Source organism: Myotis daubentonii, chromosome 12 (genome assembly GCF_963259705.1).
Source record: "Myotis daubentonii chromosome 12, mMyoDau2.1, whole genome shotgun sequence".
Lineage (NCBI taxonomy): Eukaryota > Metazoa > Chordata > Mammalia > Chiroptera > Vespertilionidae > Myotis > Myotis daubentonii.
Window position 1 is genome coordinate 60,803,613 of NC_081851.1, and position 20,718 is coordinate 60,824,330.

At 43.4% G+C, this 20,718-nt stretch overlaps 1 protein-coding gene and 1 long non-coding RNA gene across 8 annotated transcripts in view; one reads left to right on the forward strand and one right to left on the reverse strand.

Moving 5' to 3' along the window:
* Window positions 1–747: 747 nt before the first annotated feature.
* ARHGEF33 (Rho guanine nucleotide exchange factor 33) overlaps window positions 748–20,718 on the reverse strand; it is a 67,596-nt gene continuing 47,625 nt past the window's right edge. For 3 of the 7 annotated variants that reach the window (XM_059660053.1, XM_059660054.1, XM_059660052.1), the window contains 8 exons: window positions 20,280–20,412; window positions 18,349–18,432; window positions 16,658–16,741; window positions 14,865–15,013; window positions 13,702–13,866; window positions 10,934–11,756; window positions 8,119–8,258; window positions 748–1,186 (listed from right to left, as the gene is read on the reverse strand). In XM_059660053.1, the coding sequence (XP_059516036.1) occupies window positions 1,057–1,186; window positions 8,119–8,258; window positions 10,934–11,756; window positions 13,702–13,866; window positions 14,865–15,013; window positions 16,658–16,741; window positions 18,349–18,432; window positions 20,280–20,412 (1,708 nt within the window). In that variant the 3' untranslated portion in view covers window positions 748–1,056. Of the gene's footprint in view, window positions 1,187–1,518; window positions 3,041–8,118; window positions 8,259–10,933; window positions 11,757–13,701; window positions 13,867–14,864; window positions 15,014–16,657; window positions 16,742–18,348; window positions 18,433–20,279; window positions 20,413–20,718 lie in introns of those variants that run through there. The other 4 variants (XM_059660056.1, XM_059660057.1, XM_059660059.1 and 1 more) reach the window with 4 other exon arrangements.
* LOC132213453 (uncharacterized) lies at window positions 10,751–20,448 on the forward strand. Its single transcript, XR_009448007.1, has 2 exons — window positions 10,751–10,900; window positions 20,301–20,448. It is a non-coding gene; the product is annotated as an uncharacterized LOC132213453 (long non-coding RNA).

A 20,718-nucleotide genomic window follows, 5' to 3' on the forward strand; every position in this document is an offset into this window, starting at 1 on the left:
GTAGGCCTTCTTGGACATATCCATGTAGAAATAGAGCACATTTTATTACCCCTCATCCAAGCAAGCCTCAGTGCAAAGATTCTTGTCTGAGCTTTAAGAACTCTGTTTCTTTACAACTTACTTCAGGAAAACAGGATAAAGTACTGCCAGCCCTAAGTTTTCATGGCTCATATGTGAGCCATTAACGCATCGATGTGTTGCCACCTTCCTTCCAGGGTGAAGGAAGCTTTTAAGAGGATGTGGCTAAGTCGGTGCTTTTCCCTCCAATGCATCTGGTCATGAGGGTGTGTGTAGCACTCAGGATCACTAGGGGATCTCAGTCCTGATTGCTCAATAAAACAGACTCTGGACTGTTCCCATCTGTAGCAAAACACACACACACACACACACACACACACACACACACACACACACACAAAGTTTCTTTAGCCTCCAACTTTCTAAAGAAATCATTGTTCCCTCTATCTACTGATTTTCATAACCATAGAACATGAGAAATACTAGTCATAAGGTTCTCTTCCTGTTTGGCGATCAATGTGTCTTTTGTATCATGGTATAAAATCTCCACAACCCAAGAATTGCACCATGTAAAATAAATTCTGTTAATTGATTCCTTTGCCTTAAGGAATGTTAGGTACTGCCTTAGAGTCTAAGAATTGGGGTGAATTATAAGCCAAATGTCTAGGAAGCATAAAATGCATATCCATGTTAAATGTGAACAAGCTAATATCATACTAGGACAATGACTTCAAGGTGGAAGTTTTGATCTTACAAACGTTTATTTTCCTCCACATTTATTGTGTTTTTTTGTAATACTGTGAAAAGTCTTCGTTTCCCTTTTCCCAAGTGTTGAGGTTCAAAAAGCCAGTTCTCAACCATAGACTAATCTTCATCTCTTCAATGTCTTGTTTTTATATTGATTTAGTTTCATATGTAAGTATTTATATTAGTTTTCCTCAGGGATTTATACACCAATATATATATTTTCCTACACAAATATATATACAAGCTTTTGATCCTCATCTTACCACTTGACAATACAACTTTAAGTATGTTTTACACAGCTGTTCCTTGGTCAAGGTCATTTGCAAGAGCAAGTCGGTTTCTGAAGAAATCTTGTTTGGTGGGTGAAGGATCCATTGAGGGATTCTCATTAGTTTTTTCCCTGTATTCTGATCCACTGGACCTAAAATCTCAGCACACAGATAAAGTACAGGTTGATTTGGTTTTAATTGTTCTCAAATATTTTATCTATCCAAATTGTTTTGCATTTGTAAAACAGTTACCTCCTAGACCTGGAATAATATTTACTTCCCCTGAATTCATGACTCAGGACATGTGTAACTAAGATTTGCAGGGAATATAAAGAGAATATCTTTCTAATGCTTTATGGGGACAATTGTAACAACTGTGTATGTCAGTGTAAGGTATTGTGTAATAACACTGTAAAGGGGGGACTAAGCTCAGAAAATTAAAGAAATCCTATTTTTTTTTATTTAACCAAGTAACTACTCCACAAACAAGTAAGGCCCTTAAATTAAAATGGATGGAATTCATTGTTCTCAACCAAGGTTATCAAGGGTCTTTACTGAACTTGGGCATTACATTACAAACTCTTGCTTTTACTGGTTTTCATTTTTGAATAAAAGATTTATTGAAACCAACCACACATATATGCTACATTTGGTAGAATGCAGAAATTGGTACAGTAATCAGATTGAGGAGATCCTGTAATCTCAACCACCACGAAGGAGACCAAGCCCAATCAATAGTCAACAACTCAGATCAGTCCAATTGAGTCCCCAGTCCAGGGTGCACTCTTCCTTTATCTTGGTTAAGCCAGTTGGGCAATCCAGTCCAGCTCTGCACCTTCTCCAGTTTGTTCATGTCAGAAGTCCCTGGAGGGAGGAGTCTTTCTGGAAAACCTCTGATAAGCCAGGCTGGGGCCCTTTGGCTAGCTTAAACTCTGAGCTAGAATAGGTAAAACTATCCCAACGATTAGAAACCAGTATCTTAAAGACCTCATGTAGGATGTATGAAAGTGATGTTAGACATGAAGTTCTCTGTCCAAAGCTCCTACACAACTAAACAAGTTCTCCATATGTGGAGGCAGAGTCAGGCATGCTTCCACTACCCACAGAGAAGAGTAAGTCCTTTCCCTGCCATCAGTATACTATGAGTCCTCATTGTTGTTATTAGATAAGCTCATTATGACTATCATTTACTGAAATTACTGGGCAGAATTCAAACATCCTTTTTACTTTATTAAAGGAAGGAAGTTAGATCCACACAAAGAATAAAATCCTAATGTCTGGAAACCTGATGACTGACTAGATATTTTTACTTTTCACCCTGATAGTTGGTATTACAGATGAAGCCACAGATGCCCAGCATGCTTTCTACCTCTAGTCTGTAAGGAGCACTTTCCTACTACATCCCAATGCATAGAAGAAAAACTACTCTATCTCTCAACCCAAGTGCCCCTGGGCAGTCATCAGAGAAGATGGTATCTGGGTGGGGTGAAAGTCCTCTTCCTTTCCAGGAGCCCCCTTGGAATTCTCCCTTGAAACAGCCTCCACAAGCCCACCCTACTAGTAGAACTCCTGGCCTTCTCTCGCCTCTCAGAACTCCCACCTGCCTCCAATTCAAGTCATCTCTAACAAGTACAGTTGTGTCCAAAATGTTAGGAAGATATGGACCATTTCATTCTTTCCCCCATATCGTCTATTATCCAGAAGACTAGGGAATGCCTATTAAGTTTTAGGGACAGAAAGTAGGAAGCAAGATTTGAATCTGGCTGGTGTTTTTTCCTGAATTGTTCCCCTAACATGGCAGTTTCTCATCAGAAAGTCATTAGTTAAAACTTGCAATCTCTACCTCACATTTCCCCTTGGCTACATCTGATCTCTCCAAAACCCAACATGTCATATTTGATGGTTCTAACATGCAACTATTTAGTGTTTACCTGGAAATGGGAAAGCTTTGATGTCACCACCAGCCCCAAGGACCACAGAAATCTTCACCAGATGCGTTCCCATTTCTGAAACAAATGCCAAAATCGCCCTGTCTAGTTTTCAAAGTCCACGAACTCAGCTTAGTTTTTTTCTTTTTTCACTGCTCTTCTCATAAACAACCTCTGTGTGTCTCCAGGTTTGTGAATTTCTCTGTGCTTCTTGACATTAACTATTAATTAACTAATGGCTAACTTGCTAATCCTTTAAAAAATCTAGCATCCACTGTAGCCATGACTAAAAGCTCACTTTCATCCTTTTTAAAGACAATTTTAACTGACCTCTATACTGCGTACATGGTATGTGGCCACTTCGACAGCTGGACTCTTCCAAAGGTGTGGCTGTTAGGCTCTGAAGTAATATTGACCTAAATTACTTGGAAATCACCTGCAGACTGAGAAGAAAGGGCCACAGTATTTGCTTTTACTCCCTTTCTCTATAAACCAGCAATGGCTTTGGAGCTCCTGGAGCTATGGCAGTTAAGTACAGAGCAGATCTGAGCAGGCACTGAAGACACAGGCAGGCAAACACTTGCTGGGTAAGGGTACAACACTGCCAGTACATTCTGACACCTAACCATCCAAGTTAAATTTGCTACAAATAAACCTTGAAAGTTTGGAGCTGGGGAAGGGAGGAGGGGGTGGAATCTGGGGCACAGAACCCTCTGACCTAAGAAGGGCTGGTTTTCTGATTGGAAAGACTGTCCACTTTGAAAGCTTTAGGAGACATGTCCCTGGAGAAGTAAGGGGCATGTCTCCTAGTAATCAACAAGGTGGCTGACAAATGAGCTTTCCCTTACTACATGTTTGCTGAGTGCTTACTATCTTTCAACCTTGTAGCTGGGTTACCCTTACATTTGGGCTGTAAGCTCTTAATGGACTGCAACTATCTCTTTTACTTCTTTTGTGCTAAACAGAACCTAGTACACTAAAGATCCTTAACTTAGGGATTGATTTCAAATGACCTATTGAGAAACACAATAAGGTTTGAGTAATGTACAATGTCATCCCTTCAACTATCTCCTTCAATTTTAAAGTTATATTGGGAAATACAATGGGAAATGAGAAAGAACCCCAAACTAAGTATGAGTGTGGAAAGGACTTGAGATTAGGCTTTAGGAAGTAAAGAAGGTGAGGGTAAAATTATCAATTGATTCTTTAGTAGTCCTGTATTCTATTACATGGTCTGTCCCACAGCCAAGACTGGGCATATGCATAAACAGCTGATAAGACACCAAAAGAAGAGGATTCAGATACTCAATTATATGGGGCCCTGCAGAACTACTCTCTCTGTGTGTGATTCAGACGGGAAATATTTTGATGTGATTGGTGGAGGGAGAGTAATGACTGGGAAGGAGCTACTCTGAGGTGTGTAAGTTATAAAGTGCTAAAGAAGAACAGAATGAGAGAAGAAGTAGAATTAATTATTTGGAAGTCGTATTATCTTCCACTGCTCCCAGATTTGAGGATAAAAAGGAAGAGCATTTGCATTTCTTAAACTGTCTTACATAATCCTCTTCCCCTATGTCACACCCCAAACCAAGAATTCTTACTAACCTAAGTGCAAGATTTATATACAAATATGAAGTAACATCTGCCTGAGACTTCAAGACAGTCTACACTTGAGTCTTTGACAGCCTCCATATAGATCCTTCTAGAATGGGATAGTTTGCCTCCCATCCTCTCAAAGGCAGGGGGATAAGGATTCAGATCAGCATCAGCCTATCACACTAGGTCTGCTCCTGGCTTCTAAGGCTCCTCATTTAAAACTTTAAAGTCACTTAACCTTTTCAAAAATTAAGATATGTGGTTTTTCTTCTGATGAATTCTAGACAGCTTTCAGAGACATATGACCTGGTGTCTATCTGCCCAGGACAGATGTGCCTGAGATAGAAACAGCGGATCATTCTTTTCCCCAAGTGTCTTGGGTATTTTTCAGGATTTTTTTAAAGATGTCAACTTGACTCTCCCTTTTGAATCCTTGTGGGTATGAGCATCCGGCCCTCCCAGCCTCAGAGGGAAGAGAACCCTTTCCCAGGTTTTCTGTTGCATCTGGCTCCATGCCTAGCTTCATCCCGAAGCAGCATTCTGGGTGTGTGGGGCCACCAGCCAAACAAGCCCCTATGGATACAAAAAGTGTGTCAGTGTAGACAGGAATGAGCCTCCAGAGGGCTGTAGGGTAGGCAGGCGGTGAGCCGCAGATGTGACACGGCGGCTTTTCTGGCGCTGGTCCATTCTGTACCTCGGAGGCCAGGCTCTGGCATGGTTCCAGTCCCCAGGGTAAACCACTTCCTAGTCACAGGGCTTGCTGCCAAAATGATCTCCCAACCACACGGGAGGAGAATGACCTGAGTCTCTTGCTGGTTCCTCCATCTGCCTGTCCACAGGCCTAACTTCAGAGTCCTCTGTAACAGCACCTACGTGAAGCTCCTACATAGCACTCGGGACTATGTCTTTCATGATTCCTGTACAAGTGTCTCACAAAGCACATGCACACAAGAAAGAATGCCTAATTGATGAGAAGGGTGTGTTCTCAGCTAAGCGCACCTGGCCTTTCCATGCTGCACTGGGCTTCCTTGTCATTCCTCTTTACCTTAGCATAATGAAGCAAACGTCCCATGGTCTTTGCAGGGAAATACTCAGAAAAAGTCACTCAAGCTGTTTCTTGATCCCAGGCCAAATCCCCAAAGTGCTCAGTGTGGTACCCTGGGCATAAGGCGATAAGCAAGCATCTCCTGGTGGTGCTCACAGTCCTACACCAGATGTAAAAAGCCAGGAAAGCCTGCCGGAGGAAGCAGCCATCTGTGTGGCCATTCATGTAACGCTTCGAAACTTAAATACAAAGTATGGTGGCAGCAATAGGATTGATGCAGGAGGGACTGATACAAGAGAAGAGATAAGAGGAGTAAGGGAATCCATTTGGTTCTAAGAAGGATCCCAAAAAGTTGCAAGATGACTGGAAGCAATTAACCAACATGAATTTGAAGCGTCCACACAGCAAGTCCTCAGCATTGCACTGAGGGCTGTGAAGGGGCTATAGAAAGATAAAATCGGGTCTTCCACACGGTGAGTCTTTAAAATTATGGGTCCCAAGGCCACATTAATGACTTGTGTCAGATGTTAAAAAGATGTGATTAGGCAGATTGATCCACAACAAAGTCAAACTACAGATAAAGCAAATCTCAGCCCGGGACATGACTCAGGTGACTGTCCTGGACAATCTCTCACCCAGGTGGGAATCCTTGTCATAACGTCCCTGACCAGGGTCATCTACCTTCTCCCAAAGAGAACCCACTCCCTCACCAGGCAGCCAGCTCCAGTTCTAGGCAGTTGCATTTTTAGAAAGTTCTTCCTCTCACCCATTGCTCCTAGTTCTGCCCCCTGGACACAGAGAGGATAAATCTATTCCCTCTGCCTCAGGTAACTGCACAGCATTTTCTTCCATCTCTCCAAAACATGGCAGTTTGTAAAAAAAACAAAAAAAACCAGTGGTGGATCCAGGGCTCATTGCTTTCCAACAGACAGTACCCAGTCATTATAAATGGCAGCGGGCAAAAGGTGGCTGTGTATTTTGGGAATACTGTGGTTAAAAAGACAAAGGTTCAAGCAGTGCCCTTACAGCGGTTCTCAACCTGTGGGTCGCGAACAATAAAAATACATCCTGCATATCAGATATTTACCTTATGATTCATAACAGTAGCAAAATCACAGTTATGAAGTAGCAACGAAAATAATGTTATGGTTGGGGGTCACCACAACATGAGGAACTGTATTAAAGGGTCGCGGCATTAGGAAGGTTGAGAACCACTGCTAGAAGGATTTAGGAACCTAAATCCCAGGGTCAGGCAGGGGAGTTGTCTGCCTCCAGGTTTCTCTACTCTTGACACAAGCAGGCACTAAGTCTGTGATCCTACAGAGAGATACAATTCTTAACTCCTCATCCTAAATCAAGGGGATCCAGCAAAAGCCATGTCTGTGTGCCTGAGGCTGCCTCAGCGAAACTGAAAGGGGACTTTGCAGGGTAGGGCTGTTTCTGATTGAGTCATGTTTCTGTCTCTGCCTATTTCCCCTTCTTCCAGTAACAACAGGTGAGGACCAGCAGAGACCCACTGATCCCAAGGGAGAAGAACTAGACAAACTACCAAAAAAAGAGTCCTCACTCCAGGCCTGCCCCCAATTCTTTCATCAAGATAATTCATTATCTAAATCAGCCCAGGAACCTCTACCTTTAGGAACGTGATTTTCCTGTGCTTCCTCATTTTTTAGAAACTCTCCAACGGCAGCAATAATGTCCTTAACTTTTCATCCACTAAAATATAAAGACTTACTGTTTAAAACTGACTGCAAGAACCTCCTCCACCAAGAAAAACTAAGCAGCAGGGGGAAATCTCTCTAAGGAAGAGTGAAGTAGGCCTGAGGACCAGTGGCAATAGAGACTGCAGTTTCTCAGGTGTGCAATGGCTGGACTTTCACAGTATGTTCCTTACATTTCGTGCTGGGGTTAGACCACTGTCTCCCAGTATGTAAGACAGGGATGGTAAGTGCTGGCCAAAAAGAAGGACCAGAGAAGGGAAATGGCTTGTTTTTGCCTCCTATGGAGTGTGGAAACTCCGTTACAGTGATTTTTTTAACTAAGGCCCAAGCCAAATCAATTCAATCATTTCAGATAGGGAAGATACTGTAAGTCCCAATAAACAGTACTCTAGGGCCCCACAGGCAGAAGTGCTGAGATGCCTTAGAAAACTTTCCATTGCTCCCAACTCCCATAGAGGATCCCACTCCGCCCAGGCTAAAAGGAATTCCATGGTCACCAGCTCATTTCCCAGGGGACCACCTCTGCTCACTCTGCTCAGGACACGTGACTTTGGGAGCAAGGAAGTAGGGCTAAAAGATAGAAGAGGCAGAGGACAGAGCTGAGTTTGCTTTTACTCTAGGAGATTACAAGGAGAAACATCTTCACCTGCATGAATCATGGTTACTGGGAGCAGGCACTGAGCTTGAAGCCATTGTGTGAAACCAGGCTACTCCATACTTATTACTATTAAAACCTCAAGACTCAGCCCAAAGGGAAATGAGTTACAATGCTGTCTTGTCTAAGGGCTACTCACTTCTTTTTAAAGAGCTTGCGGAAGGAGCTGCGAAAGCCCCCTTTCTGGTCTTGCCTGGGGTTTTGATCGCTGAAAGACGTTTGTTCACTTTCTCTTTCTTCCTTTGGACAGAATCTGGTGGCGTCTTCTAAGTGCATCTCCTGAAAACACAAAAGAGGGACTTCTTTTTCACTCTGTTCCATCGTTAACATCTATCCTGACTGTGGGACATTTTTTTTTTTTAAGCTCGGTCACTTTCCTCTTCCACCCCCAAAGACTAATGGTGGGTACCCTATTCCAACTACAGCAAACCTAGGCTAATTAAGAAATTAGTAGTTGAAAAGAGGATATTTTCTGCTGAGTGTAGCAGTATTTTCTATGTATCAAGGCAAAGAGTCTAGAGTCTATATCATAATCCTATATGATATAACAATCATTAAGGACCAGGAATTAAAGGAAATTGGCAAATGTTTAAAGAGTATAGAGAATAACTTCTTCTGGCACAAATACCACCTTGCTGAGAAACCAGATGTAGGACCCTCACAGCTCTGGGTATGTTTCTCTTTCTACAAAATAAGAAAGCTGCTTGATTGTAATAGTAGTTTTAAACTAATGTTCCTAACTCTTCATTTTAGACATAAAAGAAGGAGTTTTTAAGAGGTCATATCTGTTTAAAAGTAAATATCAATTAATATGTCCAACCTGCACATATGCCTTTAATACAGCTTTTACAATTCTTAGTTCATGGAATTTGGAACTGTAAACTAAAAATAAGGCTCTATCTTTTGTGAACTCTCTAGTTTCTTTTTAACTGTGAGATGTGCTAACTAAAATAGATATGAATATATATTTATGTTCCATATGAACAAAATATTTACTTAAAGGTGACTGCAATTTAAAGCAAACAAAAATAGATGCTTAATTTTGAACCCAAGAAGTCAAAACAAAAGCCACCCTCAAAGTTTCATGAATTAGATGGATAACTGCTTGCTGATAGAGAAGCAAAGATCGGGGATGATTTTTTTTTTTTCTTCAAGAAACATATGGGTTTGAATTTGAGACCTTAACTTGGGATTGTAGTAGCAGATCTAGAGATTCTCTGATAGTCTACTAAGGTTCAAAACTAAACCATGGAGACCAACATCTTGATGGGTTAGTGTGGTATTTCTCAAAGTGTGGTCCTGGGGCTACAGGAGCAACTGGGGTCTTTATTTAAAATATAGATCCCTAAGCCCCACCCAGATTTTCTGAACCAGAATCTCTGGAATTACACACACTTAAGATTTTGAAAAGCTGTGGTGTAGGTTATGCTCCTGCCCAGCTGCACTTAATGTTTCTATGAATCATCTAGGAATCTTGCTAAAATGCAGATTCTGATTCAGGTCTGGGATGGGGCCCGCATTCTGCATTTATAACAAGCTCCCAGGTAGGTAATGCATTCATTCATTCCTGGCCCAAGAACCACATTTTGAGAAATGGGCTTTTAGGGACTATTTAGAAACTAAGTCTATTAATCGTTTAAGGAAAATCTTTCTGTGGCATCATGCTCTTGATAATATCTTGCACTTGTATAGCATTCCATACTTTGAAAAGCATATTGACCAAGTTTATCTTCTTTGTCCTGATCCTCACAACAGCACTGTGAGGTGGGAAAGGTATATATTGTCTTATTTTTACAGATGTGAAAACTGGAGGCACAGAGAAGCCAAGCGCCCTGACCAGAAGCCCACAGCTATTTGGCAGCGGAGTCAGGACTAGAACACAGATCTCCCCACACCTAGTCAGGTGTTCTTCGCAGAAAGCATACTGTCTTTCTTTCTTAAAGACTAAAGACGAGGGTCTGACCTCCTTAACTGTCCCCAAACCTTCAGACCCAGGTCAGATAGCAAAACGGTGACATGGAGGCCAGCTGGTGGATCAATGCTTCCCTGGCTATTTTGTGTTGTCTCCATGCCGCGGGCGTCTGCAAAGTCACGTGACACCTGTTTCCAGTCAACGGGAAACCAGCTTGTCTTTGCCGTGAACTTTGCAGGGAGTCCAGTGAGGCCGGGCAACTCGTGTCTGCCCGAGCTGCACGCGAGCTGGCACGGGTCAGGGAGTGGAGTGAGGCGGCAGTATTGGATATTGTGAACATTTAAACAAGGAGGCGTGTGTGCCTCACCAGCAAAGGAAGAAACAGGCAGGCGGGGACTTGCCTGCAATGCTTTGAAAGTGAAGGACCCTGCCCTGACTGGTTTGGCTCAGTGGATGGAGCGTCAGCCTGCGGACTCAAGGGTCCCAGGTTCGATTCCGGTCAAGGGCATGTGCCTTGGTTGCGGGCACATCCCCAGTAGGGAGTGTGCGAGAGGCAGCTGATCGATGTTTCTCTCTCATCGATGTTTCTAACTCTCTATCCTTCTCCCTTCCTCTCTGTAAAAAATTGATAATATATATATTAAATATATATCAATTTAATATATGATAATACATATATTAAAAGTGAAGCACCCTGAGGTGCTGCAGCTTGTGCAGGAAGGCAGAGGAGACCCCTAACTCTTTCCGTGGGTGCGGGGGTGGCGGGGAAGCAGGTGTGTCCTTTAGATCTCTTTGCCGTCATACATATCCATGCAGGGAATGCCAGCTGTGTCTCGGTGCCAAGTGCAGGGCGGACGCTAACACTCTCCTTTGAGGGCAACTGAGGTCAGGACAAGCCCTGACCCCAGCACCTGCCTTAACAGGCCGTTGGGACTCGCCCAGCCGGCCGCTCCCCACCTGGCAAGGCCCCCTCCACGCTGCAGGTGAGGCCAGGCTGCTCCCTGGATAGGTAGGCCCGGGTTTGGGTTCGGTTTTACTTTACCCTCCTTACTTCCAAATAGGTCTGCTTTTCGCTTTGGGACCTCTGCTGGGGGAAGTAGGTCCTGGGCGCGCCGCGGGCGGCGGCGGCGGCGGCCGAGCCGTGCGAACCGTGCGAGCCGTGCGCCTGCGCGGCGCGCTCGGCCTTGAGCGGCGCGCGGCCGCCGCTGCTGCTGCGCGTGCTGTAGAGGCGCGGGGCCACGCCCTCGGCGGGCGGCGCGCGCGGGAACTCCTTGAGCGAGCGGCTCAGCGGCTTGGCCTTGCCGTGCGCCTGCGCCGCCTCCAGCTTGTAGGCGCCGCTGCTGCTCGCCGGCGACGTGGCGCTCTTGGGCAGGGGCTGCAGCGCGTGCTCCGGCCGCTCGGCCTCCATGGCGAAGCTGACGGGCCGCAGGAAGCAGATGTCCAGGCTGGACTCGGAGGAGGCGGGCGAGCAGTTCTCGAAGAGGGCCGGCGCCTGGAAGGGCTCCTCGTCGTAGGGCGCGGGCAGCGCGAAGAGCTCGCCGCCGTATTCGAACTCCTCGTAGGCCGAGGGCGCGAAGCCGCGGGCGTCGGGCAGCAGCTCGGCCGGGGCGCGCAGGGCGCGCTCCACGTTGCCCAGCGAGGGCTCGGCGGGCGAAGGCTCGAAGTCCATCTCCGGGATGGACTGCAGGGGCCCCGAGAGCGCCTTCCCGTCCTGCTCGGCGGGGCAGAACTGCGCCGGCGCCAGGAGGCTGTCGGGCCTCTCATGCTTCCTGCCCTCCATCTCCCAGTCGCCGGGCTTCCCGGGCTGCATGCTGTCCATCAGGCTTTGCTGCTGTTGGCCTTTCTTCATGGGGGGCATCAGGTGCCTTTACAGGGGAGACAAGGCAGAAGAGGGGTGCGTACGGCTGGTTAGCGCAGGCCGGGGGGCCACACGGAGCCTGACCCCGCTGGGGCGCGAAACTGCCGGTTCTGCTCCCTGCCCCGCCCAAGCACCGCCATGTGGTACCTGCCAAGCGCCCACGAGCCCCGGCCCCTTCAAGCAGGAGCGTGGAAATGACCTGCTGAAAAGTGGGCGCCTGGAGCACCCGCCCGAGCACGGAGGCACTGCGTAGAGATGGCTGGTGCGCCCAGGATGGGCATCACTCCCCACGTGGGAGCGCTGACCCTCCCCACCACGTGTCAGGGCCCCGAGGTAACTCTTTTCTCTCCTCTCTCGCCCTGGCTGGTTCTGCTCCGTGGAGAGAGCGTCGGCCTGCGAACTGAGTGGTCATGGGTTCCATTCTGGTCAAGGGCACTTGGCTGGGTTGCGGGCTCGGTTCCCCGGTGGGGAACATGCGAGAGGCAGACGAAGAATGATTCTTTCTGATCATTGATGTTTCTGTCTCTCCCTTCTCTCCCTTCCTCTCTGAAACCAGTAAAATTGATCTATCTATCTATCTATTTATCTATCTATCTATGCATAGATAGATAGATAGATAGATAGATATTTTTTTATTTTTTTTAAAGAATAAAACCCAAAGCAGAAATTATCTGTAGAATTGTCTGTATTTGGTAAAGTGGGGATTTGGAATTTTGAGTTTTTGGTTTCCCTTTTCCTTCCAGAAGTCCTGGTTCCAAAAGTAGCCAAGTTGACTTTATCCTTTTCTTTCAGAAGTAAAATAGGTCCCAGTTGTATAAATGTCTAATCATTAAAGATCATCAAGAAAGTTTGCAGAATGAGAATTCAGCTTAGTGTGTTAGAGGGTTGTATGCAGAGACCTTGAAAGGCTGTCAGGTCCATCCACTGCTCAGAACAGCTTTCAGAGAAGCCATCCGAAGTGAAGAAGGGCTTACGAAGTCACTTTCTGAGAAAGCTTCAAGGAGAATTGGGAAAGGCTGAACAGTATTCTTTCTGGATCACCTCAGACACATCTATATCTATCTATCTCTGTATATATTTATATATTTATTTCAGAGAGGAAGGGAGAGAGAAAAACATCAATGATGACAGAATCATTGATTGGCTGCCTTCTGCATGCCACTTCCTGGGGTTCGAGCCTGCAACCCGGGCATGTGTCTTTGACTGGAATCAAACCCACAACCCTTCAGTCCGCAGGCCAACGCTCTATCCACTGAGCCAAAGAGGGCTTAGACCTATTTCTTATCCTCAGGGCCCAGACTTTTTTACTGACCCCTGACTGGGATTCCCTTTCCCTCCACTCTATGTTTTAGAGACCTTAAGTGGGTTCCCATCCTTCTGAGGGTTTGTAAAATGCCTTCCTGTCTTCTTATGGCACTCTTTTCAGACTATCATTGTTCAAACCCAGAGACTTACGCTGTAGGTTATAGAGCAGTGGTTCTCAACCTTCCTAATGCCGCAACCCTTTAATACAGTTCCTCATGTTGTGGTGACCCCCAATTTCATTGTTACAAATTGAACATAATTAAAGCATAGTGATTAATCACAAAAACAATATGTAATTATATATGTGTTTTCCGATGATCTTAGGCGACCCCTGTGAAAGGGTCGTTCGATCCCCAAAGGGGTCGCGACCCACAGGTTGAGAACCGCTGGTATAGAGGCTGGTTACCTGCAATCCAGTTGTTGGGAGTAACCTCAGCCTCTAGGCCACCCCTTAGCATTCTTAGTGCCTTCCTCTAGGACACAAACATTGGGTCAACTGCTTGCCTGTCACATAGAGACTTGATGGGGCAAGAGGGAGGGAGGAGTTCTGTTGGTCATACTCCTAATCCAGGCTGGCCAGCTACCCCACACAGACCACCTGGGACCCCAAGGCCTTGTCATTAATCTCCACAGCAACAGGTGCTTACGTGATAGCAGGGCCAGAACCTGGAGCAGGAGAGTAGGGTTGCAGCATCTCTTCTGAGTGGATCCCACTGTCGCGGGCAGCCTCAGAGCCTGCAGTGGGGGAAGCGTCTTGCCCAGCATTGGCACACTGGGAAGCCAGCCCTTTGTACAGCTTCGCCATGGATGACCTAATAGAATGGAAGTAATAATTCTCAGAGTACACAGTGGGAAACTGGCTCTCTGAACACGCAGATTATGGCAAGAAAGATAGGGGGGAGACAGTGTTTCTCAGATGAAGCTCAGCTGTAAAGTTCTCTCTTCAGGGCCCTCTACATACGCGATCGCTTACATAATAGGGTACAAACTGGATGTTACGCAAGAGTAATGATGCTGATTAATTGGCTGAATTGAGTAGGAAAGGGATAGTATAGGGAGATGTTCTCCATTAGAGGAGCCATGGCTTGGAAGATAGCACCTTTCTCTTGTCTGAAAGTACCCACAGACTCAGTGTTCCTTATTGAGATGTGATGAGGTTGGAGGAAATCCAGGTCATTAGGAAGCTTTGCTATTGTTGCTTCTATTCTCTCTGAAGCCCCGATCCTCCCTAATCTTCCTGTTCCTTCTTAGCATGAAATATATTCAACCACCACCCCCTCCCTTACTTGTTTTATTTTTATTCATAGCACTTATCGGCATCTAACTTATTTATTAGCTGGATGACCAGGTCTAGAAAGTAAGCTCCACGTGGCAAAGATTTTTGTCTGTATTTTTTATTGCAGTATATTCTGTATAGAACAGTACCTGATACACACAAATCGGTGCTCAATAACTATCTGTTGAATTAATGAAAGAAACCACATGCTGGCCTTGAAACTGTATTTTTAAACCTGGCAAGTTTAGGGGAATAACTATTTTTGTGATAGTCAACATGAGTTAAGGGGGGGTGGTCTGTATTGGCATTAGGCTGAACGTGCCTATTTTTCTAATTTCCACCAGGTAGTAGGTGCCTACATAGTCTAGCCATTTTGGCTACCTCTCTTCCCTCCCCTTCTCTCTTCTACTTCCTGTCACTGCATGTTAGCCACTGAACATATAATATGGTTACTTGTTACAGACACCCACATTGTTTCTGCCCTGTTCTCAGAAGCTTTGATCAACCCTCTAGACTGCACCATCAGAACCTTACTTCTTGAGCTTTTTCCGTTTCTGAATAAGCAAATCCTCATTGCATTGAAACAGCAGGGTGTAGTGTGAGATAAATACTCGAAGGCGCTGAACACACACCAGAAGTAGGTAATAGTCAGGGTGTTCCTGCTCTGTGAACTTCAGGACGTTCTGGATGAAGGAAAAAAGGAAGCAGCATTGCATAATTAGAATGAAAAGTTGTTTTGTTTCTTCTGTACCTTGCCTTGATGTGCTGTGAGAGTTTGGTAGCCATTTACTAAAAACAACAATACATATGGCCAATCTTAATTATAAGCTGAAAAGTCACACTTGCTGTTTTCTTTGTCCATCACACCAAAGGAAAATAATAGTCACTATTGCTCTTGTTTGAGTTGGATGTGAACATAGGATAATTCCATCTGAAAAGTTGGATCTATTAATTAGATTTTTTTGAGATAATGGAGCCCGTTTTAACAATTACTGCTGAAAAAGCAATATTTATGAGACTCATAGGAGTCAGACCAGTGGTAAAAATGTGAAATAAATACCAAGGCACTCTGGAAGAGGAGTGATGTTTATGATCAAGGCTGGCTTGGTGGTTGCTCCTATTACATTGCCTACTGTGCTGTAGTAGAACATCATGCAACTTGAATTTGGAAAAGCTAACATTTATTGAGTACTTCCTATTGCCAAGCTCTAAGCCTGCACATATATTTTCTCATTTAATTTTTACCAGAGCCTCATTAGATAGGTACCATTATCATCTTCGTTTAACAAGGGAATCAGGGTATATAGCAAAGTCAGCTAGTCTTCATTAGGTTACACATCTAGTTAGTAGCAGAGCCAGGATCTGAACTCAAGTCAGCCAATAGAACCAGGGCTCTTATTTATCATACTGCTTGCAAGACCTGGATTTCAGTTCCAGATTTTTTCATCTATTAGGTGTGTTAATGTGGGTAAGTTATTTAAGTTATTTGGCTCTCCATTTCCTTATCTAAGAAGTGGTAATAATGATACCTATTTCATGAGACTGTTGAAAGGATTAAAGAAAATAATTACTCTGAAGAAATGATTTTAAGATCAGAAGCCACATATAATAGAAGGTCTTTTGATATTGATACTGGGCTACTTCCATCTGAGATAAATCCCAAGCATTTCTAAGATGCTTCATTGAATTACTTAGATCAGTCAGCAAATAAACCAGGATAATGAGTGGTAGGAAGAGGGGCGTAAGGGTGTTAGTGAGCCTCTCTCTCAACTCTACTTCCTCCAAGGTGGACAAGTCCTGTGGGAAAAGGGTGTGAAGAAGTCAGTTCATCAGTTTCTTCATACTTCTTCTGTGACATAAGACAGAAGCAATGTATAGTGAACCCTTGGAATCAAGCCAAAAAAAAAAAAAAGGTAGAGTTAAGTGGGCAGGTTACATAAATAGTTCTTAGTCACTGGGGGTAGAGTGGGGGGAGTGGGGATTAGGGGACATATTTAGATGGCTGTAGAATCAAGGTAGAAGGGACTGAATAGGTACTCCGAGCCTAGCAGGAGCTGCTATTGAAAGATCCTGGATCAGCAGAGGTGGAGATTGCTGGTAAATGAAGATAGAACATAAAAAGCCTGCATCATGAACCAAGCACATTTAGAGATTGAGATTTTAGCTCATACCACAAGGTGGGGATGGGGAAATCATAACAATCTTAAGGTATTTAAATACTTAGAAATATTAATTATTCCTTCCTGATCCCTGCCAGTGTTTCTCAAAAGCCAAAATCAAGAGTTTAGCCTGAAAATCACTTTGGGAGCTTTCCCAGACATGCCTACCTGCAGATGTATCAGATATTCAGGGATGCGCTGGACTATATGAAAAAACAGTGTATAGATGTCAGATTTAATCTCTTCATCACCCTGAATGAAAAAAAGATAGAACCATTCTTCAATGTCCCTCCAGCTCTGGCTGCAAACCCTAGTATCAGTCCCAGCAAAATAGAAAAGGTTTACTCCCAGAGCATTTTCTTCCTCTAGAGTGAGATAAAGCATTGATCTTATTGGATAGGTCACTTGTTCAAGGACATGCTCAAGGAGACAACTCTTCTCTAGCAGGGAGAGTATCATATACTTCTTTTGACTCCACCCAACTTTCCAAACTACCCCTTCCATCCCACCTCCAGATATTAGCACAGCGCTATACAAAAGTGGGCATTCAATAAATTATATTTAAGTCCTAGCTGTTTTGACTCAGAGGATAGAGTGTTGCCTGTGGACTGAAGGGTCCCAGGTTCGATTCTGGTCAAGGGCACGTACCTCGGTTGCATTCTCAATCCCCAGCCCCAGTCAGGGTGCATATGGGAGGCAACCAATCAATGTGTTTCTCTCACATCAATGTTTTCCTCTCACTGTCTCTTCCCCTTCCTTCCACTCTCTAAACACCAATGGAAAAATATCCTCAGGTGAGGATTAAGAAACAAACAAAATTATATTTAACTTGAATGAATTCATTAAGGTTCTACAAGTATTCATGACAATGGTTTGCTAATAAGCACTGGGGGTGGATTGGAGTCTCATGAGAGTGGGTAATGGGATGTGATTAGAAACTGGCCCGCTGGCTTGGCAGCAGGAAACATGTTGGACTTTCTCCATTCTTCTTCCCTTCCTTTCCCTTTCTCAAATATTTTCTGAGTACTAACATGTGGTAGGCATTATACTGGGTTGGGAGTAATGAGGTAATATAGAAAATTAAGACCTCACCTCTTAGGAAATTTTATTAACTCTTAACTTTAGGGCTTCTGTTATGGTTTCTTCCTATTAACCTAAAATAACTAGAATTGTTATATACTTACCAGTATGTGTGCATGTTGAGCACCTAATATAGCATTGCATTAGCAATTCTTTTTTAAAGTACATTTTTATTGATTTTAAAGAGGAAGGGAGAGGGAGCTAGAAACATCAATGATGACAGGGAATCATTGATTGGCTGCCTCCTGCACACCTTCTCCTGGGGATCATGCCCACAACCCTGGCGGAATTGAACCCGGGACCGTTCAGTCTGCAGGCTGACACTCTATCCACTGATCCAAACCAGCTAGGGCTACATTAGCAACTCTTAAAGCTACATGACTGGAATCACTTTATAATCTTAGAAACTGACAGTTATAGAATGATTTAAGTTTAATATTTAGATTATATAAATTCAGATTCATATTATATAAAAACAAAACAAAACAAAAACCCTCATACAGCATGCAGGCTGTAGCTTAGAAAACGTGTTTACTTTGCCTAACTTCCAGTGGAATGGAACAAGGTCAGCAAGGCAGGGAGGGCAAGGACCAAAGCAATGGTACTGGTCCTTGAGTGGGCTTCTTTAACCCCAGGGAGGAGTGTCAGTGGCTCTGTTCAAACCATTCCCAGCCTGGAGGACAAGCTCCGAGTGCATTTGCTGTATTTCCTGGGAGGATGAGCAGCATCATATAGTACACATGTAACCAAAGGGCAGTGCACAGGTAGAGTGAACTTACCTCCTTCAGAACAACAACATGAACCAAAGAGATGCATTCAGGCAGGTCCCTCAGGTAGGCCACATAATAATCCAAGAAATTATTCTTGAAAACAAATATAAAAATGCATGGTAAGAATCTGAAAACAGGAACGATAACTATTTTTTAAAGAAATAAAAAGCACTTTGCAGAGATTTAGCTTAATTATTCATTTAATATGTTCATTAATATGTTTTTGGTTTTTATTCATCTTTTTTAAAAAAACTTGTTTTAAGGTAGATATGCCTATGGACTTGGGAACCAAAACTCAATATTCCTACTTTAATGAGAGAAAATGAAATGATAAATAAACCAAGGCAGAGAAGAGGAATTACATAAATTGAAAAAGTATTTTTAAATTGCTTAATGACAAAAATGCATATTTTGTTTTAAAATTACTTTTAAAATTCTTTTTATTTTTTATTGTTGAGTTGCCCCCCATTCTGCCCCTCCTTTACACCCAGCCTGCCCTACACCTGCCTCTGGCCATAACCACACTGTGTTCATAGCTAAGCATATATGTTCTTTGGCTAATCCCTTCACCTTCTTTCATACAGTCTCCTAAAATTACTTTTAATTTCAATCATCTACATCCAAATGAGGAACTTTGTCCAACCTACTTCATAGTGGCTAAACAAGTGGTTCTCAACTTTTTCCCACTAATTGCATGTTCACCTATGCAATATGCCTTCAGGAAAACAATTCTCAGCTTCCAAAGTTATATTCCCACAGAAATAACAATTCTCAGCCCAAGAAAGCATACCAAATACAAATGAGTAAAAGTGATGTGGAAAAAAAAATCAAACAAACAAATCTATACAACTAGACAATTTGTAAACTTTGTATTATTATCCACAATCCTTGATTTGACTGCAGGCAAAATCTGGCTTGCAGACCAGTTTTAATTATCCCACATACTGTTTTTAAGAAGAAAATTTCACAAAAAATTCTGGATTTCCATCTGCTCTTAAAATACCAGATCTGGCGACTTGAGTCTTTTCCCCCCTGCATAATAATTGGATAAAGGTGAGTAGCTATTCCTTGTAGCAAAGCATATGTGCTCCACTTAAACTCACTTCCCAACAGTCCATATTGTATTAAACTCAGCTTACTTCTATTCATTTATATCACTAACTTTGTAGGTATTTGAGTTTGCAACTTCTGGCCTGGATCATATTTAATTTGTAGAACCACATAGAAATTTGAAACTTCAGACCCTCTCCAAGTGAAAACAAAAAACATTCCAGACAAATAGCTGCCCATTACATTTTTCAAATCTCTAGGGAATGAAGTAAGTGAAAGTACATAACCTATATATAAACCTTCACATACTTATTTTATATGTATGGATTTATATGTACATGCATATATTTCTACACAAATACATACATGTACATACACACACATGCATGTTCAATGGCAGCAGTTATAGTACAGTGGAAAGTGATAAACTGAAAATGAGAAAACTTGGGTTCTAGTCACAGATCTGCAACTATCTAGCTAGCTGGGTGGTTTCAGCAGTCTTAAGTTCTCTGAACTTTATTTCATTATCTGTAGAATGAGGAGGTTAGATCTTAGCAGTTCCTTTAATTCTGAAATTCACTGATTTTAGATTCTCTATTAAGAGAAGTAGATGAGGGAGACATGAATATAATTCAAATTTATAAAGAATTTTTTACCCCGGAGCTGTGGGAGAGACGGAAGACGACATGGGACACAGAGAGATCTCTTTCCTCCCCATTTCCGCTCCTACATTTCCTGCTTCCAACAATCACTTAACCATTCAGCATAGTTTGAGCACCTACGACTTCCCAGGCTGTGTGCTGGTCCATGGTAGGTGCTCAGTGTTGGTGAATTTGCTTAACTAAATATTTATTGAGTTACTAAAAAAAAAGAATTTTTTAAAAACTTACCTCATCATTTGTTAATTTCAGGAATAAATCTCCAAGGACTCCTTGGCGTGGCCATTTCAGGACCCTTTCCTGTAGAGCATGAAGCAAATCTAGGTGCTGCTGGACAAGGTACCGTAAAGAGCCAGGGAAGAGACTTGAAACAGAAGAGAGACAGGATCACACAAGCCAGGTGTGGAGAAGAAAAAACCCTTTAAGAATATGTGCAGTAGGTCCCATTTTCCCAGTTATTCAAACTATTCTGAATCAAAGGTCTACATTTAGGATTAAGAAATAAAAGTTTGGCCCTAGCTGATTTGGCTCAGTGGATAGAGTGTCGATCTGCAGACTGAAGAGTCCCAGGTTAGATTCTGGTCAAGGGCACATGCCAGGATTGCAGGCTCAATCTCCAGTGGGGCTTGTGGGAGGCAGCTGATCAATGATTTTCTCTCATCATTGATGT